The 24,010-nt window shown below is 58.5% G+C and overlaps 1 protein-coding gene across 1 annotated transcript; it reads right to left on the bottom strand.

The window, feature by feature from the left end:
• Positions 1–517: 517 nt before the first annotated feature.
• Positions 518–22,620, bottom strand: CYTH4 (cytohesin 4). Its single transcript, XM_040985779.1, has 13 exons — positions 22,525–22,620; positions 17,005–17,087; positions 16,225–16,289; positions 15,528–15,594; positions 14,445–14,563; positions 13,365–13,445; positions 12,630–12,742; positions 10,589–10,737; positions 5,814–5,925; positions 4,437–4,513; positions 4,046–4,117; positions 3,505–3,659; positions 518–2,447 (listed from the first exon to the last, which is right to left on the bottom strand). The coding sequence occupies exons 1-13, from the start codon at positions 22,541–22,543 to the stop codon at positions 2,375–2,377; spliced, it is 1,185 nt and encodes a 394-aa protein (XP_040841713.1). The 5' UTR covers positions 22,544–22,620; the 3' UTR covers positions 518–2,374.
• Positions 22,621–24,010: the final 1,390 nt, after the last annotated feature.

Raw genomic sequence — 24,010 nt, 5'->3', positions numbered from 1 at the left:
GCGGCGAGGGCTTCTGACTCCAGGCTGGGCAGGGGTGGCTGCTGGTGCCTCTGTGGCCCTGGCAGGCTCCCAGTGGACCAGGCACTTCCCCCTCCAGGATGCTCGCGAGGACAGGGCTGTACTGGTGGGTACCCCCTCCATGCCCTGGGTATTCTGACTAGCTCAGTGTGGAGCAGCTCATCTGTGTGCGGCGGGCGCCCCCTGCTGCCCAGAGTGAACATGGCAGACAGTGGGAAGGTAAGTTGAGGCTCTGTGTCAGATCAGGTCTCAGCCAGTTTCTGGACAGCAGGTGTGACCCTGCCAGCTTGTGCGACCTCTTCGGGCGGTCCCAGTGTCCTCATGATCCTCTCTGCCTCCAGCTTACACCTGCTGTTGGGCAAAGGCCACAAAGGCCTCCTCAATGAGCTGAATCAGCGATGAGGACCCACCAGGCATGGAGCAGGTGCACAGACTGACCAACATACCAGCGGCATTCAGCCCAGGGGTGGGGATGGAGGGCAAACACTGGGTGAACTCATTGCAGAGTCATCTGTGTGTCTTTTACCAGACCTGGATACCAGTACATGGGATTCCCTGATGTGGCAGTCCCGGCTCAGCCCTGCCTGTGCCCTAAAGGAGACCTAATGGATGTCCAGCCCTTGGGGACTTGCCTGCCCAGCTTGGCAGCCCCAGCGTCCTGGGGAGAAGGATCCAGCTCCTACTCCCTGCTGAGTGTCCACCTTTATCCCTGTGGAGGGAGAAGGTCCCATGGGAGTTGGAGGCCGGTGGTCCATGGCCGAGGACAGAGACCACCCGAGAGCTGTACTGGGAGCTTTATTCTGTCTCCTGGGTGACCCCTGCACAGCTGTGCAAGGCCAGAAAGACCCTGCCCCTCCCTGCCCTCGGCGACCAGAGAGGGCAGTGGGCCGGACACAGGTCACACAGCCAGCATGTGCCGGAGGCAGGCGAGGAGTCCAGAAGGTCTGAGTCTGGCCGGTGCTGCTCTCGCTGACCCTGGCTGAGCTCTCACAGGTCCCATAAGGCTCTGCTCCCAGGCTGCCAGGGGTCTGCATGTGTTCTGGCGTGGCCAACAAGGCCTCCCCCTACAGGTGTCCAGTTTGGATCTTCTTCTGGGTGGTAGCCTTGGACGCTTGCACACCTTCAGAGACAGGGAGCTCACCTCCTCACGACGCAGCTGCTTCACCCAGGTCTGATGGAAAGTGTGTGCCTATGTGTGTGTGTGTGTGGTGTTAATCTTTCTATGTCTTTCAGTGTTTGTACCTGTGTGTGTCTTTGGCATGTATGTGTCTGCATGTGGGTCTGTATCTACATGTGTGCACAGACTTGCATGTGTGGCTGTGTGTGTGTGTGTGGTTGCCTGGTGACCTGCTCTCCTCCAGAGCATCGACCAGCTCCACACCCCCCTCAGGCTGACTGTGGGTGCTTCCTTCCAGAATTTCCTGGGGCTTGTGGGGCAGCAGGAGTTGAACTTGAATGAGAACAAACCTGCAGCCCTGAGACAGAGTTGCCTTCCCTGGCAGGCAGTGGGTACACTGCAGGGGTGCTGAGACTCAGGGCAAGGGCACCCCTCACCACCAAGGGGCTAGTGGGGGAAGCTGTGGGTGGGGCTCTGCTTCCCCAAGTACAAGCCCTGTGTCCTGCTTGTTGGCCAGGCCACTGCCTCCAGGCAGCCTCTCAGGGCTTTCTCCTGGCTCGCCTCCTGTCTGTGTCCAGTCTGCAATACGCACCTTTGGGGTCCCATCGGCTCCCCTCACCCAGGGACACATCTTCAAGGGGTGTGGAGCCTGCTCCACTTCTCTCTCCCCAGGGGACTCCAGTCCAGAGCCGGCCTCAGTGCACAGAGAGGTCGGGGCCGCCACCTCTCTAGTCTTCTAGTCCCTACCCTGCACTTTGCAAAGAATTTGCAACGACCTGGGGGAGGACACCCACCCAGTCCCAGCTGCACTCCTGGCAACTCCTGGACTCCCATCTCTTGGTTTGGGTCCAGCTCTGGCAAAGAGGGCCAGGCTGGAGAGGGGATACTGGGATGGCCTGAGCAGGTGGAAGGGAAGGAGCAGGAGGCAGAAAGCGCTCAGGGACCTCACGTTCCCTCCTGATTTGAGGGCAGAGAGCTGTGAGATGGAAAATCAGACCCCAGGGGGAGCATGGCACTGGCCATGGCGTGGCTTGCTCTGGCTGCTGACCTGGCTGCTTCCGACAGAGGCCTTCTCAAACCTCCTTTGGAGGTGGCTGGGGCTCAAGTCCTGCGTCCCCTACAGTCAGCTCAAGGTAGTGCAGATCAGTGGCCAGGACAGGTGCGCTAGAGTGGGAGGTCCCACAGGGGAGATGTGGAGGTGTCACAGGGGCTGGCCCTCAGCGCCACCTCCCAGGAGGCTCACTGCTTGCTGGTGATCTTTTTCTTCCGAGCAGAGACCAGGTCATAGAAGGGGACGCGGGTGATGCTGGCTCTGTAATGAGAGCAGAAAGGAAGGTGTCGGGTCTGGGCTGACCGCCACGGGGTCAGAATCAAGGGCAGGGGACCCCCAGGGAAGCGTGGCGTTGTTCCATGGCTGGGCAAAGGCCAGCTGTCCTCAGCAGGGACCAAGCTAGGGTGAGTCAAGCCTTGGTCACTCTGCCCAGGTTGCCACGTGAGGTGGAGACCCCAGATCAGAAGCAGAAACACAGGGAATCCTGCTCCCACGTGTCTGGACCTCTCTCTTCTGCGTCCTGCCTGCTGCATCCAGCTGTCCCTTACGGGCGGGGAGGCCCTAGGCAGATCTGTACCCTCTCTGGGCCTCAACTTTCTCATCTGTTGAATGGAGTGGAGAAGGGACCTGGCCCAGAAACCCCTCAGGGGTGTTGCAAAGCCTCCTGGATGAAAAGATCTTGGGAGTCATTGGGTTACCGCCACTGGCTGGCAGTTATCAACCTGGCCAAGGTCGTCCCTCAAAGCCAGGATGGGAGTGAGTCTGTGTTCCTTCCCTGGGGGTGGTGGGCACCACAGCATCTCTCAATGGGATGCTGAGGAAAAGCCTTGTCCCTCCAGCGCCTGGCCTGGCCACACCCCTCCCCTGTGTATCCCTGGCGCCCTGGTCTGTGACTCCCTGGCGCCCTCTGGAGGAACTGAAGCTCATTCCCACGTGACTATGCCTTGCCAGCCACGCTGGGCAGCCTCACCTGCCACTAGCCAATCTCTCCTGCTCTCTGAGGGGTACTGTCCAGGTAAGCCGGCCCCTGAGCCTGCCCATGGCCGTCCTCCTCTGGAGGCACCTCTCCCTCCACATCCACAGGTGTGGATTCAGGGTCAGGGCTTCTGGCCTCCCACCTGCTCCAGGACACTGGTCTGTAACCCTTCTAACCTCAGGTCTTAGGACCTGGCAGGGCCCATGGCATGTGGGTTGAGTGGCAGGGTTCTTTGTGCTTAAACTAGGAGGGACATTTGGGGCTAGCCTTCTTTACAGCATGTCCTGTGTTTGAGTTCTGGAAGGTGCTGCAGTGCTGCGCCCCGGCCTCGCCGCCCCTTACCGGATGGCCTCGATCCATTGGTCGCGCTCCTCGGCGCTGGAGGCTGAGATGCGGTAGGACTCGTGCTTGCCCTCCACCACCTTGCCGTCGCCGTCCGTCTTGCAGGCTTTGATTTTCTGGCCCCGGCAGCTGGGGTTGTAGAGCTCCAAGCAGAACTGCGGGTCAGGGTGTGACTGGGTGAAGGCAGGGCCTCAACGGGGTGCAGGGGACCCCACCCCAATGAACTGCTTCCCCGTTGGCCAGGGAAAGGCAGGAGCGGCTCTGTGCCACGCCAAGTTCTTACTCTGCACTGGGCTGCACCCAAACCACCCTTCCCGTGGGGCCAAAGAGGAAACAGGAGGGAGGGGATGTGTAACCTCTCAAGGTCACCCAACGGTGTCACAGTCAGGCTCTGTGAGACAGCAGGGACCATGCTGACACTGAGTTGTGCCCAGGGTCCCTGGCCCCATGTAGAGGGCATGGTGGGCACAGCCCAGTCTCCCTCCTGGAGAGCCCAGCCCAGCCATTAGACCCCCCTCCACTACTGGGGCCCAGCACCCACTGGCTTCTTGGGGTCGTCCACAGGCTGCACTGAGAGGTTCTCCAGGGGGATGATCCCCCGTGGCTCCTTGTCCTGTGGGAAGGAGGTGCGGGGACATGAGAGGTTGGCCGATGGAGTGTCAAATTGAAGGCCAAGGCTGCGACATTTCCCAGATTCCGACCCCCACCCCCAAGTGTGCCCATTTCTGAGACTGTCCAGCAGGGGGCACATGGGATGGAATTAACTCAGCCCCATTTCCCCTCGTTCCTCAGTTTTCCCCATCTGTAAAATGGCCGAGGAAGTAAACTACAGAATCTCTAAGGTGTCCCCAGCTCTGGGGCAGGGAGGGTGGAGGCGACTGCTTCATGGGCCAGTTGGGGGAGGAGTGGGTGTGGGGGCGACAGAGGCTCACCGTGGTGAACTCGAAGTAGTAGAGGCAGTTGTCAGTCAGGATGAACCAGCGCCGTTTCCAGGTCTTCACGCGGCCCCCTGCAAGGGCCAACGGCGCAGATGAGCCCCCCCCTTCCCGAGGGCCTCTGATGCTCCACCTCCCCCCGTCACCTGTGGAACCCTGCTGCTCCCCCCACACCCCCCTGTGTCCGGGATTTCTTCTGAGCTGTTTGCCCTCCTGGGCCGGCCTGTGCCAGGGTTCCTAAGGATCCTGGGGACAGTGGCTGTTGTCTCCACATCTGGCTTGTCCTGCAGCCTGCTCCCTGCCAGGCACTGGGCTGAGCCCTCCGCCCTCCCCTGGCCGCGAAGCCAAGAGCTCTGAGGTTTGAGACTCATTTGTTTACCCATCCCTGTGGCTACCTCCTGAGAAAGGGATTATGATCAAGTCCATTTCTCAGATGAGAAGGCCGAGGAGTGGCATGGCTGCTACGTCTGCTCCCGCAGCAGAGCCGCTGTAGTTCTTGCCACTCAAGCCCAGTCTCCTTGTGTCAGAGCCCAAGTTCTTGGACCATTCTGCTGCCATGTACTCGGCCCCTTGGGGACCCAGTCCCCAGCTTAGAGAGCCAGAAACTGGAGCTGAGGGTACCCAACTCCCCATATGAGGAGGGCAGATGGTGCAGTTTCAACCTGGGGCTGTGACTTAGAGCCTGTAGGGATCAGGGCAGGTGTGTGGGTTGTACACCGGAGAACGGAGGGCCCTGGGGACAGTTGAGGGGCACCTGCCCCTGTGTGTGTCATTCAGCAGCTCTGGAAGCTGCTCAGGGCAAGGCAGGGCTTCTTACCAGCCCAGGAAGGCCACACCCACTCCCCCCCCCCCACAGGGTGAGCTTCCGGGAGTGGATGTAGGGGTGGTGGTGTGTGGGGTAGCTCTCCTGTTAGATTTGGCAGCTGTGGCCTCAGCAGCTCCATCAGCCACATCCTGTCGCACTCCAGCCCTCCTCCAGTCCCCTTTGCCTACAGCTGCCACTTGCAGGCTGTGTGGCCTGGGGCATTGCCGGGAAAGTCCAGGTGTGTGGACCCAGCCCCTGCTGCACACTATAGGTTCTGAGCAAGGTTGCCTGCCCTGAATCCCCCCAACACCCCCTGGTCCCCACCCCTCTGGGGAGAGCAAGCAGACTGCACCTGCTCCCAGCTGCCCCTGCGCTCCCCACTGCTAGAACAGCCCCACCTCTCCTGTTCTGTGCATGGGTGGATGGGAGGCTGGGGCAGGCAGACAGCTAGCTGCAGCAGGGTCAGGAGGCCTGACACGGTCTCCACTCCACCCGAGGCTGCAGGGAGTGTGTGTGTGAGTCAGCCGTATGCCTGTGTCCATGGGCTAGTGCATACCCAGTAGCCTCACCCAGTTTGAGCAGCCAGCCCTCACGGTCCGGGTTGAAGAAGGTGTGAGTAAGGTCATTACCATCATCTTCCGGAATTGAGAAGGGTTCACTCTTGATGCTGTCGAAGAGGTTCTGCCCAGAGAGAGGGAGAGGGGCCCGGCCTTGAGTCTCGGGGGCCTCGGTCAGGCTGCTCCCATCCCACTCTGGGCAAACCCCTTCCTTGTCCCCAAGCTCTTTCACCCAAGCCTCCCTGCTTGGCTCCTTGCAAACACAGCTGGCCTGCACCCCTGTGCCAGAACAAGCTTCCCTCCCCTGTGCCACAGCGGGGCAGAGCAAACCCAAGTCAGCACCTCACACCCATATACTCTCACATACGTGTAAGCCACACACACACATTTCCATGTCACGCACACACATGTGTATGCAACACACACATGTGCATTTGAACATACAAGTTGATGCCACATGCATAAGCATATTTGCCACATGTATATGCACATACAACATGTACACACACAAGTCAGTGCCCACATACAAGCATGGAAATAATGTAAGGCATGCATAAGACCTCATGCATATGCATATATGCCACATGCATATGCACATATGCACACACATGCACGCTCACATGTATTGAGGGTCAGGGACTCCCAATTATACTCATGGGAAGGAGTCCCTCTCCTGCTTAGAGACCAACCACTGGACTGTCCTGGTGCTCCGTGGCACAGGGCTGCACAGAGCACCTGCCAGGGCCCAGAGCATGGGCCTTTTAAAAGCAGAGGCCAGGGTGGGCTATTGTCTGTGGCTCTTAAAGGTCCCTCTCCCACGGGAGTTGTCTGGCTGGGCTCTGCCCGGGAGGCGTGAGTGTGGGGGACGCCTCCAGGAAGCCAATTTCAGTTCTCCTTGGGGGAACTTTCTGGAGTAAGAGCTACTGAATCATACCTTGTAGGGGATGAGCTCCTTGTCACTGGAGGTGCTCAAGCTGGTGGGCCTCTCTGGGGACTAGAGGTGGACGCTGGTATCGCATTATGTCCCTGGGCCCTGCATGGCTGGATACCTAGACCTGGACTCCACAGAGCATCTGCCTAGAGCCCCACGTGCCAAACTGTCTGGCTCAGCTAAGTCAAGCCAGACCTGCTGCTGCCGAGGACGCCTGCAGGACCTTGAGCAGGGTCATCTGGTTCTTCCGAAGCTGGAGAACCGGTGGCTTCTGGGCAGCTGGTTGTGAATGGGGTCTCCCGGGCCTGCTGGAGGGGGCCTTGCAGCCAGTTTGGCTCTGGTTGGGGGAGGAACAAACAGAAGCCCCCCGCCCCCTGCACCTCTCTCTCTAGTCCCTGACTCCTGCCCTGGGGTCCAGCCTCACCCTGGGAATTCCCAGGTGGCTCTGGTGGGCTGAACAAGGGCTGGGGCTCCTCAGCCCAGCTTCCGGCACAGGCCAACATCTGCAAAGCCAAAGGAAGTGGGCAGGGGACTTCGGCTCCCCCAAAGCCACCGGGGCCCCAGCAGCTCCTGCAGCCACCGTGTCTGCTGCACATTCTTCCCCCACAAGCCCCCCGAAGTGTCTCCTGCATGGTCAACAGCAGCCGTGTGGTTGGCTGACACCCTGCATGCTGGTCCCCCAGCCCCCCTCCCCCCACACTGGGCGTCTGCACCTTTCATCCCCACCTCCTCAGACTTTCTGGGGACATCCCCAAATCACCTCTTCTTTCCTTTCTATCCCACCCCATCCCTGCCACTTCTCATCCCCAGGTTCCAGTGTTGGGAAGAAGCTCAGATAGGGAGATTGCTGGAAGCCCGTCTCCCTGCTGACTTCAATATCTGCTTCCAGCAGGGACATAGGAACCCAGCCAGCCCAGAAGCTTTAATTCTGATTTTTGATTAGAGGTCTGCTAGGTAAGTTGACAGCCTGGAGCTTCCCCAGTCTTTTCTGCCCCAACACAGACACAAGGGGGCCGTGAGATATAGAGCACCGGCATCGCTGAGCGCCTGCATCAAGTTGATCCTGAAGCCAGAAGTATAAAGGCAAATTGATCCTGAGTGTCCTGGTGGCTGGACTTGAGAGTCCTCCTGCCAGGAAGTCAGCTGTGGTTGTCTCTGAAACCTGCCTTCCAGGCTACGGGTCAACTTGGTCTGCTTTCCAATTCCACCTCTTCTGGAGTGCTGTGTCCTCGCTTGGGACTGGGGAGAGGCGGCCATGTTCATTCTGAGGCAAGGTTCATTCTGACCTTGTAAGAGCGTCCTGGAGGTCCAGGACTGCCTGGAGCTGGAGATGCTAGTTTGGGGCAGAGGAAAGGGGGAACTCCCCGCCTGGGCCTCAGTTTCCCCACCTGCACCCTGGCTTCCTCTCCTGGCAGCCCTCTCAAGGCTTGGTCTTCCTCCTTGAACCACCAAGTACACAGTGAGCTCAGTGTGCACTTGGTACTAACCCACTTCTGGATGAGAATGCTGAGGCCAGAGCCCACAGCCACGCATCTATACCAGTCAATGCACCGACAGCTACACCCGAACTGGCACTGCACAGGGCAGCACTAGCTCAGCCCACCCCCACTCTGCTGCCACCCTTCAGATCTGTCTGCCCTCGGGGCGGACTCTTTTAAGCTCATAGATCCGTACTGATCAGGTTTGGAGAGTTGGACCCTATTAATGCGTGGCCTGTTTTCCACCTGGACAGGACAGAGAATCCTTCGGCAGAGCAAGGAGCTTTGAGGCTCCAAGGTGCTGAGTCCCTGATTCAGACATGGGGGAAGTGGAACAAGCTCTGCTGTGACGACAAACGGCATCCCATACGGGTGCCAGTTTGAGTCCTGATTGCTCCACTTCTGATCCAGCTCCCTGCTAATGCACCTGGGAAAGCAGCAGAGGACGGTCCAAGCACCTGGGCCCTGCACCCACATGGGAGACCTGGAAGCAGCTCCTGACTTTGATCTAGACCAGCCTTGGCCATTAATGAACCAGCAGATGAAGATTTTCTAATACATACAAAATAAATCTTAGAAAGAGTGGGGACCATGGGGTCCAGCAGAGAGGGGAGACTCTCCCTGCTCCCCAAATGCATGCACAGCCCCGGCTTGCCAGGTTTCCATGCTCTGTGCTGGGGCAGCTAGGGAACGTCTCAGCTGCCCTCATCCTGTGCGCTGGGAGCTCAGAGAGGCGAAGCCACTACTTTCCTAACATCTCACAGCCCGAAAGTTGGGTCCTCAGGGCTGGGCGTGGTTCCCCTTACACAGTGCCACCCTCTCTGGGCTGTCCAGGTGGAGAAGGAGCCCTTTGCAGCACCAGCATCGCAGGCAGAGGGGGAGGCTTCCATAGAGATAGTAGAGCCAGACCCCGGCAGAAGAAAGTTACAAGTGCCACACGAAGGCCTCGCGACGTCAGTGGCAAAGGGCTCAGATTGGAGGAACAGCAGAGGCCAGAGACATGGTAGCTGCAGGCCCACTGCGGGCCGATGGCAGGGCTGTCTGGCCTAGGAGATGGGGCAGAGCGAGCCTTAGGGGAGGTTCTGCTGGATAAGGAATGCCTGGCTCCTGTTGCCATCTCGGGAGCCTGTCATGACCACAAGTGTACCGGGTCTGGTGCCGAGGTTCATTCACAATTAACTGTGCTTCACAGTGACAAGCGCCGCTCTGCAGCTGGCTCAGGCTCTGCCCTGCACGTCTAGAAAAGTCGCCACGTTCAGCAGCCAGCCGTGTGACACATGGCCTTTCTGGTGCCTGCTCGCCATGGTGTGGGAACAGTGGCTGGGCCCTGGATGAGTCACCCCGAAGTTACCTCAAGGTCATCAGGGGTCAAAGGGCTCGTGGGATTTGGTCTGAACTCGAAGCTGTTCTCAAGCCCTCACCTGCATGGCCCGGGTGGGCAGAGGGCTAAGGGGTTGGGGGATGGTTCTCAAACTGCTACCAAAGGGCACAGGATCATTGCAGATCCAGGCACACCGTGCTGCCGCTGACTCTGAGGGTAGGCGGATGCAGGGTGCTGAGCTGGGCAGGGTCAGGAGCTGTTAACTTACATTGGCTAAGCCAGGCTCTCTGTCCCTCCCCTTCTCGTGCTCACAACTGCTCCCAGGTAGGAAGTGAGCCCAGTCCCCATGCCATGTTCGGGAGCCCCGGACACATGCCCCTCAGCCAACCAGGAAAGTTCCATCCTTGCCGCTCCCCTGGGAACACTCTTATGCTATCTTCAAGGCCCCATTCAGAAGCCACCTCCTCCATGGAGCCCTCCAGGGTGACACTCTCTCCCTGACTGCTGGTGGTGGGGTCGGGGGAGGCAATGGCACCATTCTCTGTGCCTTCAGAGCCACGTGGCTGTGGTCAGCGTGGCAGGATTCCTCAGGCCTGTGACACATGCCTATGTCACCTTCTTCCCAGACTGGGAACTTTGGAGGGGCACAGCCTTGTGGCTGAGTCACCCCCCACAGCCCTTGGCTGGGCACAGGACCTGGCACAATGAGACGGAGTGGGGCGGATTCAGGAGGCCTTGGGCACTTGGGTGCTGCTCTGTCCCTGTGCTTCATGAGGGCCTCAGGCTCCACTCTTCTCAGGGGGAACAGGGACACAGGCTGTTGCAGATCTTTTTTGGGGGGGATGAGATCCTAGAGGTTTCAATCTGGGAGGGCTTCCAGGAGGAGGTGTGTATGTGTTGGGAGAGGAGTAACACGTCATCACCACCACCTTGAAAAGACCCTTTCCAAACCACCCTCTCGCTGATGGTCCTTCCCCACGTGGTCAACTGCCTGGGGCACAGCTCTCTGCAGCAGACAGCCAGGGAGCAGGCCTGTGGGCCCGCCCACCCCTCTCACCCGAAGCTGCTCCTCTGGCAGGTCGCTGCCTCCGTTGATGCCCCGGTTCATGGCCACGAAGCGCTCGAAGGGTGGCCTGTCACGGACGTTGGGGTTGTGCAGGCTGGTGTTCAGCATGATGACGGAGAAGGACAGCACGTAGCAGGTGTCTGCGGGTGGACAGCGGGTCACCGTGCTGGCCCCTGGACACGCTCCCCTTCCTCCGAGAGGGCGCAAAAGGCCCTGGCCCCCCTCTTTCCCCTCCTCCTCCCCACTCTCACTTCCAACTTGGGCTGTCGCAGGGCCCCCTGCCTCGCCACCCTCGCCTGTGCTGATGCTGGGCCCCTGCCGGGCACACCCGCCCCTGCCCTTTTTACTCATTGAAATCTTCCTCCTCCTCAGTTCTGGTTGAAGCCCCCTCCCGCCGGGCTGGGCCGGCCCCCCGGCCCACTCTGTTCTTGGCTGCCTCCTCGGAGCAGGGAACACTCATTGTTGGCACACTCAGTGTGTGCATCACGTGCCGCTTAGAAGCTCGCAGCTGGCAGGGACTCCAGCTGCATGAGTCAGATTTCCCGTGCCAGGGTGGGAGGCTAGACTGACTGAGGCAAGTGCCGTGTTGATCTTTGGAGGGGTACCTAGTTCTGGGGTCCGGAGCCAGGGTCCGGCTGGCCTTGAGAAGTACTACGCCCCCCAACATAGGCCTTGGCAAGCATTACCCTCCCTGAGCTTCGGCGTCCCCATCTGTGACACAAGGAGGTTAAACTTTGAAGTTCAACCCTGCAGCCGAGCGCTGTGGCAGCCAATGAGGCAGGTGCTGCTGGCAATCCCACTTAACAGATGGGGAAATCGAGGCAGGGAAGCCACATGCCCAAGGACACTGCCCTTCCACTGTGCCTCCCCTTCTGTGTTGGGGACAGGGCCCTGGTCAGCAGCTAGCACATGTTCTCTGCCCTCGTGGGACACTAAGACTCAAAAAGCTGAGAGGAAAGGAGTAAAAACAGCAATGACTAGGAGGAGAGCCACAGGGACGGGCATGCTCTCCACTGCACGGTTCCTGGCACAGCCCAGGGCAGGGGTGGTGGGCGGCATCACCTCTCTGTGCTGGGGTATCTGTTCTATATCTGTGTGTGTGTGTGTGTGTGTGTGTGTGTGTGTGTGTGTCCTGTTCCTTGCACATCTGTGGGCTGTGCTCCCCCTAGTGGTTGGGCCAACCATCACCATCCTTGGGGTGCAAGGACTTGGCTTGCGTAAAGCAAGCACTTGGTTCGCCCTACCCCTGCCCCCCATCCCCCGGGGCCTGCTGGTTGTTGCGAGTAGGCTAAGTGTGGGCTGAGAGAAGAGGCCAGTGCAGAGGGAGGGGCGGGAGTGGGCTGGCTTCCAAGGTCAGCCTGGGAGGAAGGGTGTGGGGCCTGGACTTCATGGACCTGCTTCTGCACCCCTCCGGCCACTCCGTACTGCCTTTCTATGCTCTGTGCCTTTGTTTGAACTGAACTCCTGGAGCCAGCCAGCGTATGATCCCGGGGGAGGAGACAGCTTGGGCTGCCCGCCTGGTGGAAGTTCTGGCTCTGCTTCCTCCTGCAGCTGCCCGGAAGGCAGCAGGTGCAAGTATCGGGTCTCTCAACCCCATGAGGCCTGGGTTCAATTCCAGGCTCCGGACTGGTTCCCTGTCCCCCGCCTCCACCACCAGGCTGTTGCTGGCATTTGGAAACTAACTATGGTTTTTACCTTTCAAATACATTTAAAAACAACAAAATCTAAGTAAATAGTAATGTAGACTGAAATCCCTGCCCCAAAGGCCCTTCTCTCCCTTGAGTGTCCTGGAGGACTCCTAGTCATGCCTCAAAACCCTATTCAGACCCTACAATCTGGAAAAAGCCATCCTGGACCAGCTGGCTCCCTGCATCCCCCGTGGCCTAAGTGCCCTGGGCCCTTGTTCCCAGCTCCCTCCCCTCCAAAACATCCCATCCTGAGGCACCTGAGCCAGGTGGGCACTCAGCAAAAGGCCTGAGCTTCCAGATGGCAGCCTAAGGGGCAGGGGCGGGGCACCTCCCAGGCTTTGCACCTGCTGACTGGAAGACGCCTGGGTTGCAGAGGCAGTAGCGGGCGGCGAAGGCCTCCATCATGCGGTCAATTTTTTGGGCTTCACCGGGCAGCCGGAAGCTCCACAGAAACTGCCTGGGGGGTGGAGGACAAGAGGCTCAGGGCCACCGCAGCCAAGCCACCCGGTCCTGCCCAGCCACTGCCTCTCTGTCCTTTGGATGGGGGCAGGAGGAGTGGGGGGCTCCTCGTCTGAGCAAGCGCCAGGCCCGCAGGTGGCAGCACGTTCTACTGTGTCCCTGGGGATACCAGGGCCACATGTCACACGAGAGGAGACCGAGGCACAGACTGGTGATTGTCACACAGTGGCTAGGTGACAGAGCCAGCTTCTGCAGTGTACTGTCTGGGCTCCTGACTACTCTTAAGCAGAGAGCACTAAACACTCGTACAGGTAGCGGGGTGCACCAGGCTAGATTGAGGAAACGAGTAAGATCAGCATGGGTCCCGAAAGCAGTAGAATGGTGGTGATGCAGCTGACGGTAGGAAGCAATGGGCCAGGTGCCGCACCCGGGACCAGGAAGTGCACCTGCATGCCCAAGTGAGCTAATTGCCACCACCCGCTCACGAACCCTGCTTCTCGCTTCCTCCCCTTGGCTCCCGCCCTTTGTGGGTGCTTCCCGGCTGTGCGGCTCGTGATGTCACTCCCAGCTCCCTCACCTCCCCTGCCATTGGTGCCCCCTACTCCACAAGAGCTGCTCACCTGAGGGCCTGGACCAGGTTGAGATTGGCAAACTCGTGGCAGTCTACGAAGGCCTGGAGCACCTGCAGGTTGAGGGGGTCCCTGGAGAGAAGGGAGACGGGAGGGCACATTTGGGGAACCTGCTGACACCCACTTCCTGCATGTAGGTGAGGAAGGCGAGGAGGATTCGGGCTTCTGTCCTTCTGGGCTCTGACCACCGACTGGTCCACTCATGTCAGGCCTGTCCCCGGCACACTGCCAAGGGCACAGCCCTGCCTTCCCACATGCACACATCCATACACGCGTGTGCACACTGCACGCCCCCTCCTCCAGCTTTGATCTTACCCAACAGGGGTGCTCTCTGGCCTGTCCTGAGTAAAAACCTCTGGCTTGAGTGATCCCATTCAAGCCGCAGGAACTCCTTGAGCCCTGCTTTGCTCATCTGTATAACAGGTAGAAATGGGCCTCCCCTACCTGTTCCCTCTTCCAGCTCTGAACTCACCAGTCATATTCCCAGTCTTCCAGTCTGCCCAGGCAGGGATGTGGCAAGCTGGTGAGAAGGGCCCCTGGCTGGCCAACCCAGCTGCACCCCTGTCCCTTCCAGGCCAGGTCCTGGCTCCCAGCCGTGTTAGCCCCTGCCCTGCCCAGTCCCTTCACATGGCTTCCACCTCACCCCTCTCTCACTTGCTTCCAGTCTCAGCAGCGTGCTGTGGCCTGAGCTGCTTGTACCCCAGGGCCTTTGCACTGACTGTCCCTGCCATCTCTGCGTTCTTCCCTGATGTCTGTGTTGCCCAGGCCCTCCCCCCAGCCCCTGCTTCAAGTTTCACCTTTCCCAGGAGGTCCCTGTTTGAGATCACATCTCTCCCACTTGCACCCCCATCCTCAGGCCCCCACATTCTGAGCTCCAGCCCCTGCTTCCTTTACACCTCAGACTGTATCGTTTATGAACATGGTCGACATGGTAGGAATTTTGTCTGTCTCGTTCACTCGTGTGAATTCAGGGCGTAATAAATGCACAAATGATGGTCCCTCAAGCCCTAAGGAGTCACACACACACCCTGCACATTCTCATTTGCTGCCTCCCAAGGCCCGACCACTCACCTTTCCCCCAGGTAGTTGCCAATAGCCGTCTTGTTGAGGCCTTCGCCCTTGTACAGGAACTGGGCAATGTCCTGGGCGGTGGGTGGCAGCAGCTTGTGCTCTGTGAGATATTGGATACCCTGGCAGATGGGACATGGAGTTCGTGAGCGACCTGTGCCACCACCACAGGGCTGGTGGGGAGGAGCAGGTGGCGTGCCGGACATCCTGGCGGTGGGCACTGCCTGCTCTGGGACATTGTGTTCCCTCTGTGAGGGGGTGAGTTCCCCATCCCAGGGGGCATGTAAGAAGCTTGGAGTGGCTGCCATGCACCGGGCTCCCCCAGGTGCTCTGTGAGGCGCCCCATAGTCTGGCATTCTTGATTACATGCTTCGGCCTCCGCATCCAGAATCCCGAGATTCAGTGAATCAGCCGTTCCTTTTGTTCCCCTGTAACTTCCAGGACTTAAAAATAGAGTTTCACTTTGTTGCACATGGAATTTATGTCTATTGTGTAAAAGTTAAGGGGAAAAAGTCCAATTAAACCCAAAAGAGCGGAAGTTGTCAGAGCCCTCCCCGTCGGGGGTTGAAGCTTCCATGTAGCCCTTCCTTTCTAGAAAACAAAAATTAAAAAAAAAAAAAAAAGAAAAAAGAAAAAAAGAAACAAGAGTGGCTCCAGCTGCCCTCTACACCCTGCTTGGATGATGTGGCAGGGGAAGGCGTGGGTCCCTATAGGTGGGTAGAGGTCTGTGTGGGCCGCTCTGGACTGTAATGGGCAGAGGTGGGCATCGTAGTCTGCGTGTCTGTCTCTGTAGGAAGTGGGGAGGGGTGTGGGGGGCAGAGACTGGGGGAGCCCAGCCCTCATTCCAGTGCTCCAGGCCAGCAGACAGGACAGGAGTGGGACTGTGGGACCAGCTGCCCGCACCTTTCTGGGGGCTGAGCCGGGGGCTCTGAGGGCTCTAGCATCCACAGCCCTGGTCACAGAGGAGGGCGAGGAAGCCCAGGGTAGAGCTGGGGTGGCCCGAGGTGTGGGCACGGAGCCCCCATCCCAGTCTCTCCCACCCTGGGGCACTGGGTGGGATGCCTGTCCCCTTCCCCGGCCACCTACCTTCATGGGGTCCATGTTGAACTTCTTACGCCCCACGCCCAACTCCTTCTCCTTCTGTGCCAGGCGGCTGTGGACGGGAGCCTGTCACCTGAGCTGCTGGACCACCTGCGGCCCTATCCATCCCCCGACCCTTTGCAGGATTCTTCCCCCACTAAAGTGTAGATTTCCTGCCTCAGGGACTGGTGGGGGTACCCGGGGCAGGGAGAGAAATGTGGAGTCCCAGCCAATGGGACAGCATTTAGAGGGGCCTGTTGGGGAGTTGATATGGGGGAGGGTGGGTGGTGTGCCAGGCTCCAGTTTCTGGGTGAGTCACTTCCTCTCTGGGCCTCAGTTTGCTCACCTATAAAATGGGGGTGACAGCCCCAGCTGCTGCCACCCCGCAGCACTGTGAGAGCTGGCAGTGGGTGCTCTGGGGTTATGCTGCTGTGGTTGTTGTGGTTGTTGTGGTTGGAGACACAGGCTCATGTGTGTGTGTGTATGAATGCGCATGTGTGTGGGGGGCGTGTAGCAGTTGGAGAATGGGGGTGGTTTTGGGAGCAGGAAGCTAATCAGGTGGGACTGGCCACCCTGCCCCTGCCTCCCTGCTGCTGTCTCCTTCTCTCAGGCCATTCTGATGTCCCCAGGGCCCTAGCTACCTCCTACATGATGCCATAGGGACCCTGCTAACCTGTGGCAGGGTCCCACATGCCTCCCTCACCTCTCTTCCACGCTCTCGAAGCAGTCGATCTGGGCAAACACTTCAGTAATTTCATCTTTCAGCTTCTGTAGGTGTGAGAGGCCCGGGAGGGGATGTGAGCGGCATTGAGTCCAGGCCTGAGCCCCATCCCTCGCCTCCATCTGGGATCTGCAGTCCAAGGGACCCGGGCCCTTCCCGGATGCCTCCTACCCTCCAGTCCCAGGCCAGGCTCCCCGACTTCTGTAGGCGCCCATCCCTCCACCTGTTCTTGTCCTGAGAGGCCCTCCATCTGTTCTTGTCTCTCCCCTGTTAAGCCCTGCTCCATCTGCTGCTGACTTTCTGGAGCCCAGCTCAGACCCTACCCACATTTTGCCCCAGGGCTCCCTAGTGCCCTCGCTCCTTGCATCTGGCAAATGCCCCAGGGCCCTCAGGAGTGCTGGCTGTGGGGCATCCTGGGGGCTTCTCCTGGACTCAGGATCCACAGAGGGGTCTGGCAACTCCTTTGTGCTTATGGCCCAGTCATGGAGTGGCCTCCTCCCCTCAAGGATCAGCTCGAGTCAAGCTGATCCTTGACTCGAGCACCTGCACTGTGCCCTGGGTCCTCTCTGGGGATCTGGCAGCTGAGCCCAGGCCTGGGCATGGCTGTGGTGGAGGTTGGGGGAGGTCCTACACCTGCCCTCTTCTCCCAAGGACTGGGGCTCTGGCCGAGCAGCTGTGAAGGTTGGTCCAGGGATCTGGACTGGGTGTGGAGGCCTCAACATGTCCTGGGGCATGAGCGTGGGCATGGGCGTGGATACACACCTGGATGTCCTCCAGCAGCTGCTTCCGGTGCCATCTGATACGCTGTAGCTCCTCTGCCTCCCCGCTGCTCAGCTCCTCCGGCTCTGGAGGGGGAAGGACTCTCTGTGCCACCTGGCTGGCTGCCCTCACCTCCAGGGCCTCACAACTTGCCTCGGCTTAGATCACCTCCTCCAAGAAGCTGTCCCTGACCACTTGCCTTCCTAGCACCCCAAAAAGGACTCCTGCAGGTGTGGCTGGCAGACCTGTCCTTCTTGTCGGTCACTGGTGTCGCTATCAGCTCAGAGCGCTGCCCCAGCACCCTCAAGGAGCCTGGGCACAGCGTAATCCCTCAAGGAAACACCCATGGCTGGCGCTGATACCTCCTGGGTTCTCTTTCATCTTAAGATACCATTACAGAAATAATTGATGGGGCCCGGTGCGGTAGCTAGTGGCTGAAGTCCGCGCCTTGAACGTGCGGGGATCTCATATCAGTGCCGATTCTAACCCCAGAGTCCCCACTTCCCATCCAGCTCCCTGCTTGTGGCCTGAGAAAGCAGTCGAGGAAGGCCCAATGCGTTAGGGTCCTGCACCAAGGGAGACCCAGAAGAAGTTTCTGGCTCCTGGCTTCGGATCGGCTCAGCTCTGGCCGTTGTGGGCCACTTGGGGAGTGAATCATTGGATAGAAGAGCTTCCTCTCTATCTCTCCTTCTCCCTGTGTATCTTCCTTTCCAACAAATATCTTTCCAATGTGTATCTGCCAGAGCCTCCAGATGTGGGAAGCACAGCCACCTCTGCCAGGCAGCGCCTCCTGCTCCCTGAGGTCCTTTCATCCTCACCCCACCTGCAGTAGGTGTCATTAAGCTCAGAAAGGCTAAACCACTGCCCCAAGGTCACACAGTCCAGAAGGGAGGATGCCACTGAAGCCTGGTCTCTGTCCCAGCACAGGGGGATCCTCTTACCATCTGGGGTGAGCAGGGATGGACCCTGCTGGGGGCTGTCCCCTGGCTGTGGCAAGGAGGCAGCATGAAGCCACAAGGATAAGCTGTGCTCTGCCTCCATGGTCGCCCAGACCTCTGCATCTGCTGCTCCCTGTGCTGGGATTCCCCAGCCTTCTCCTCCTCTCTGGCTAGCTGTAGCATCCCCGCTCCTGTCTCCTTCCCACTGCTCTCAGCATTCCTGAGGGGCCTGTGGAGTCCAGTGACCAAGCTGTATAGCGCTCCAGGGTGGACAGTGTAGGCTGAAGCGCCCATTGTGAGCCTGGAGGCCGGTGTGCCCCAGGCTCCGACTGGCCACTGTCTCTGTGTGGATCCAGACACCAGCTTGGCAAAACAAAAACAATAACAAAAACAAACAAACAACCCCCCCCCGTCCGTTGTTACCCTGCAGCTGGAGCCCTGGGCATGACAAGGTGGGAATGGAGCCACCAGCAGGCAGAGCTGGGAGGTAGCATTGTTGGGGTCTCCATGCAAATCATCCAGACCCAGTAGACAGCATCCAGCAGGAGTGATGCCTGCAGGTGCATCTTGTCCCTTCTGTGAGCATGAAAGAACTGGGGAAACTGAGGCATGGACGAGGCCAGCAACAGACACAATCAATGAGATCAGGGCTTCCCAGGGCAGTGGGACCACGTGGGAGTGGCGAGGAGCTCACTGTCAATAAGTGGGTCACTGTCCCCTGCCCTTGGGAACCCTCTCCCAACAGGTGGCACTCCGCCAAATGCACCTGAGCCCCTGCGCAGTCTTGATGACCCCTGGGCCACTGTATCGGACATGGCCGGCCCCAGGGTCTTCCACCCCATCACCCACATTCTCATTTCAGAGCTGAGGACACCGATGACCAGGGAGGACAACAAGGACTTGGCCCATGAGTGGCACCTGTGACTCTCGGGTGGGCTAGGGTGGGATCTCAGTGCCTGGCACAGGCTTGGGGGGTGGGGCAGAAGGAGGAGATGCACTTCATTGTTGTAGTCACCCTCATGGACACGATGGTGAAAAGCAGCTGTATGGGTCAGAGGCCCTGGCATGTATGACACAGCCCGGGAGAGGCCAGATGCCCTGCTGCCGGTGCCCTTCCTGACCGTGGCCTGGGCTGGGGCTGAATTCTCTCTTCCTCACCACAGGGCCTGCCTTGGCAGGAGTCTCACCTGATGGGAGGCAGGAAGCATCGCCACCGTGGAAACTCATCCTCTCCTCTCTGTTAGAGGTGGGTTATCTATTGATTCCTAACTCAGGATTTTTCTTTGAACAGTTCAAACTATTCAAAATGTTTGGGTTTGGAGCAATGGCTCAATTGACTAATCCTCTCCTTGCACGCACCAGGAACCCATGTGGGTGACGGTTTGTGTCCTGACAGCTCCACTTTCCATCCAGCTCCCTGTTCGTGGCCTTGAAAAGAAGTGGCGGATGGTCAAAGCCTTGGGACCCTGTACCTGCGTGGGAGACCCAAAAGAAGCACTGGCTTTGGGGAGAAAAATCAAGGATAGATCTTTCTCTCTTTTCCTCCATCTCTCTGTAAATCTGACTTTCCAATGAAAAGAAATAAATACTTAAGAAATATTTCCAGAACTGTGGAATGCAAAGATAAGTTGATTTTGATGCCAAAGTGACACTGAGCAAGGCACCCGTGGCTTCTTCCTGGTATGCACATCATTGTCTTGAACAATCCTGATATACGTGGGAGTCAGATGTTTTGTGCTAAAATACATTCCCCTTCTAATTCCATTTTCCATGAACATTTTGAAGTCACTGATTTGTCTGAGAGATGAAGAAAAACTTCCTCACTGTTGGTCCACTCCCCAGATGCCCACAGCAGTCCCTGGCTGGGGCCTGAGTCAGAGCTGGGAGCTGGAAGCAGGTGTCCCGTGTGGGTGGCAGCACCCAGACTACCAGTGCCATCGCGGCCACCTTGCAGGATGTACGTGGCGGGAAATGGGATGCAGGAGTCTGGAATCGAACCTCTATCTGCTGGTTCATTCTCCCAAGTGTCATCAACAGCCCAGGAGTAGGGGTCAGGTCAAAGCCAGGTGCCCAGAAACCCCTCCTAAGTCTCTTCCAAGAGCAGCAGGGCCCCAGTAACCTTCCCAAGGTCTGCCTGGAAGGGCTGAAGCTAGAAGGAGGTGTTCCACCTTGGCACGCGGGTGTCCAGGGAAGGATCTACACCCTGTGTCGCAGGCCTTTGCAACTCGTGTTTAACCTGTTGCTGCTCCAAACGCCCATCCCTTGTGAACATCTGGATGTTCCATTGGACTTTGAGGAAAGGTATTTTCCGCAATAATACAGAATACAAAGATTTTGCACACTCTGGAGCCAGTGACAGCATCCCTGCAGGGCCTGGTTACTTCCTTCCCCTGCTCCTGGACCACTGACCCCTCTGTGCCTCCCAGACCGCCACCTGCTCCTTCACACTGCCCCGGCCCCACCACCCTTCCTCTTTTGTAACTTAGCTTTCCTAGGCTCTGTGCCTGCAGCTCCCTGCTAGGACAGCTGGCTCACTTCTCCTTTTGAGGGGGCAAGGAGAGGCCATCCTGGCATCGCTGGGGAGCTGTCCTGTTCCTGCCGGGGGTGAGCGGTGCTGGGGCTGTTCTACTGGCCAACCAGGGGGCTGCGTGCACCCCAGCTCTGTGGTTTCCTCTTCCCCAGTGAGGCTGCCTCTATTTTTAATCGGCCAGCTGGGTCCTTCTGCACCAGCAGCCACCCAGCTCAATGCTGCCTTTTATCACCTCGGGGCTTCCTGGCTGGTGGGTCTCACAGCCCACTTATGCCCCTGGGATCGGGCCCCACCGCTCTCCCACCTCCTGTGTGTCTACCCTGGGGACATAAATCAAGGATGGAAAACTGAGTCCACACTCTTCCAGATGGAATAGACCCATCCCCACCCATGGGCAGGTGTAGAACTGGACCCTGAGCCAGATTGTGCAGAGCCCTAACCCTGGCTCACCCCTACTGTCCACCACCCACTGCCTCTCCAGGCTTCCTGGATCAGTCCTGGAGGAGGACAGCCAGGCTGAACTCAGAGCGGCCACTGAGGAGCTCTGATTAAAGCTCAGGCAGTAACAAGGTAGCAATCCCCTGCCACCTCTTCCAAGAAGTCTCCCCCGATCTCCTCTGCCCCCATGGGGACGGTTGCTTACTCCTATCCTCTCAGGCTGAAGTCAGAGCCTGCAGGACCAGCCTCCTCCTCGCTGTCCACTCTTCACCCAGGGTTAGGCCAGTGACCGAGTCACCGCTGCCCCCTGAACTGTGCCCAGCATAGCATGGCACGCAGGAACAGGGTGCACAGAGTGGATGAATGACACCAGCCAAGGACTGCCTGCAGCTGCCACTCAGCCACTTGCCCCAAGGGCTGGCTGGAAGCGAGTCAGAGACCCTGCCCCTCAGTCTGCCCCATGCTGCCCACGCTGAGCCTCTCCTGCCCCTGACCTGGGGCGCTGTCTCCTCTAGGCCCTCATCCCTACTGGCCACATGACCTTGGGCAACTCAGGCTTGGCCTCCAGTTCACCTTTCTGCAGGGAGGGACAGGGATGAAGGCGGTGGGGGCCAAGAGGCGGGGTGTGCCCCGTTTCACCCTCATGCCCGTGAGCGACCGTGAGCCCACACTGCCCCAGCTGGCTTGCCCCTGGCCTGCTGGCTGTTACCAGGCGGTTGCCGCCTTCTGCCACAGCAAGATAGAGAAGCAGGTACTGGGGTAGACAACTATGCAGGGGACCAGGGAACACCTTGGCTTTGCCTCCCCTGTGGGGTTCCACAAACTAGGGTTACTGGGAGTGGCTGGCAGCTCTCCCCACCATGTTCCCCTGGGCTCCCTGAGGGCGGGGCCAGCTGCCCTACATCAGGTTGAATTGAAGAGCAAGGGTTTGGTCCTGTAGAGTGGAATTCAAGGAGCTTCTGGAACATTTTGAGACAGGGTAGAGGGACCAGGTCTCTCTCCTGGACCTTCTCCTTGCTTCCCAAAATCATGGCCTTGCTCTGCCCCCATCTTGCCAGCCTGCCACCCTCTCCTCTGCCTTCCCCCAGGCTCATAGCCCAGGGGTGAGGAGGGGCCCGAAGAGGTGTCCCTCAGCCATCCCGAAGGCTACCCCCAGCCCCCGATGGCAGCAAATGCCTCCAGAATCCTTGACTCTGGGACAGCGGTACTGTTACCACCGGTCTCATGTCCATCCCAGCCAGCCACTTTGCCCAGTCCACCTCAGCCCTTGCACAGACTGTTCCTTCCCCCTGGAAAGCTCTCTCCCTGCTCAACTCCTGCTTCCCAGGATCCCTCCCCTGCTTTTTATCACACAGCAGTGTAGTGACAATGACACAAGCAGGTGGCATGGAACTGTCTTCCCTGCCTGGCTCCCTCACTAGAGGGGGACCCCAGGGATAAGAGCTCTCGCCCTTGGAACCCAGCCTGGGCCTCCTGCCAATGCTCCTGTTTGTGCTCTGCTGCTGCCTTCCCATCTGTGTCAAGTTCATGCACAACTGATACTGCAAAGAGGGCACCACTGCCCCACCCAACGCAAGAGAAGCCTCAGATCTGGAGGGGTTGGCCCCAGGTGCCTACCTGGGTGGCACAGGTTCATGACGAAGCCCTCGGTGCAGGTGGGGGAAGGTGGCTGTGCTTGTTGCCCGCTCACCCTCGGAGGACGGAGGACTTGTCTCCTGCACGGCCACAGGCCCCTTCCTGCTGGCCCCGCCCAGCTCTGTGAGGGGAGGAAGTGAGTGCAGGGGGCTCTGTTGCAGGCTCCTGACACAGCAGCACTTCCTAAAACTAGCGAGGTTTCAGACGGGCAGTAGGGGAGGTTTGCATTTAGGGTGCCAGCAGTGAGTAACACAGACGAGGGGAGGGGGCGAAGAGAAGGACAGTGAGGCCAAGGGTCATGCACAGCAGGTGCACACACGTGCACACACACACGTTAGGGGGTTGTGCACTAAGAATCGACTGAGGGATTTATCTGCCCATCTTCCCACACAAGCCAAAGGGTCACTCAACTTAATCCTCCTAGCCAGGGCCATGTGTCCCAGCCACAAGCTCTCTGACAACACCCATTGATAAAAGGTTATGCAGTGCTGGGAAGGGCTTGCTATGGTTCCTTTTAACCAAATGCCTGACTTTTTTCCTGTCTAGTGACCAATTGGGTAATACGTTCCGTTTTCCTGTTCCCCATCCTGGGCTGCTAGGAAACAGCATCAAATTTCAAATCTATCTACAACTGTTCCTCTTCATCTTAGTTGATTTATTCATTTGCTTTTTCTTTTATATTTATTTTTATTATTTTACTAGAAAGGCAGATCTGCAGAGGGAAAGAGAGACAGAGAGGTCTGTCACCCATTGGTTCACTCCGCAAATGGCCACAATGAACTGGTTTGAAGGCAGGAGCCTCCCATGCAGGTGCAGGGACCCAAGCATTTGGATCATCCTCTGCTGTTTTCCCAGTTGCATTAGCAGGAAGCTGGATGGAAAGTGGAACAGTCAGGATTTGAATGGAGCCAATATGGGTTGTTGGTATGGGAGGTGGAGGTTTAGCCTACTATGCCATATCTATTTATTTTTAAATTAGAGGGACAGAGAATGAGGGCGGTTGGGGGAGAGACAGAGAGATCATCCATCCGCTGATTCACTCAAGTACCTGTAATTGCCAAGGCTAGGCCAGGCCAAAGTCAGGGGCCAGGCAATCCATCGTTGTCTCCCATTGTGAATAGCAGGGACTTGGACACTTGTAGCATCTGCCTGTGGCTTCTCAGGGTGTACGTGAGAAGGAGGCTGGGTTGGGAGTGTAGGGTAGACCAGATCTCAGGCAGGCACCACGATGGGAGAAGGTGGGTGCCACAGCCCCAGCCCTGCAGCTGTTTCCTGGCTGTAGCTGGACGTGGTGGGGACTGGCTCAGCGGCTTGGCCCTGCTGCGTGGGACCTGGGGCTTGGTGCTGCTGTCAGCATGCGGCAAGCCTCCATTTCCCTTCCTGTAGAAGGGGAACCACCACACTAGGCATTCCGTAGCCCGCGCCTTGTCTTTGTTGGGAAAAGTGCCAAGAAATGGTTGTGAAATAA

Source organism: Ochotona curzoniae, unplaced genomic scaffold (genome assembly GCF_017591425.1).
Source record: "Ochotona curzoniae isolate NIBS_2020 unplaced genomic scaffold, NIBS_Ocur_1.0 contig_1014, whole genome shotgun sequence".
Classification (NCBI taxonomy): domain Eukaryota; kingdom Metazoa; phylum Chordata; class Mammalia; order Lagomorpha; family Ochotonidae; genus Ochotona; species Ochotona curzoniae.
Note: the sequence above shows the minus strand (reverse complement) of the source record. Positions and strands in the feature narration are given on the sequence as shown.

Coding starts and splice junctions, on each gene's coding strand:
- CYTH4 (XM_040985779.1), bottom strand. Junction 15,595..16,224: donor TTCGAGAGCGTGGAAGAGAG/GTGAGGGAGGCA, acceptor TCCCGTCCACAG/CCGCCTGGCACAGAAGGAGA. Junction 14,564..15,527: donor TCAACATGGACCCCATGAAG/GTAGGTGGCCGG, acceptor CCCATCTGCCAG/GGTATCCAATATCTCACAGA.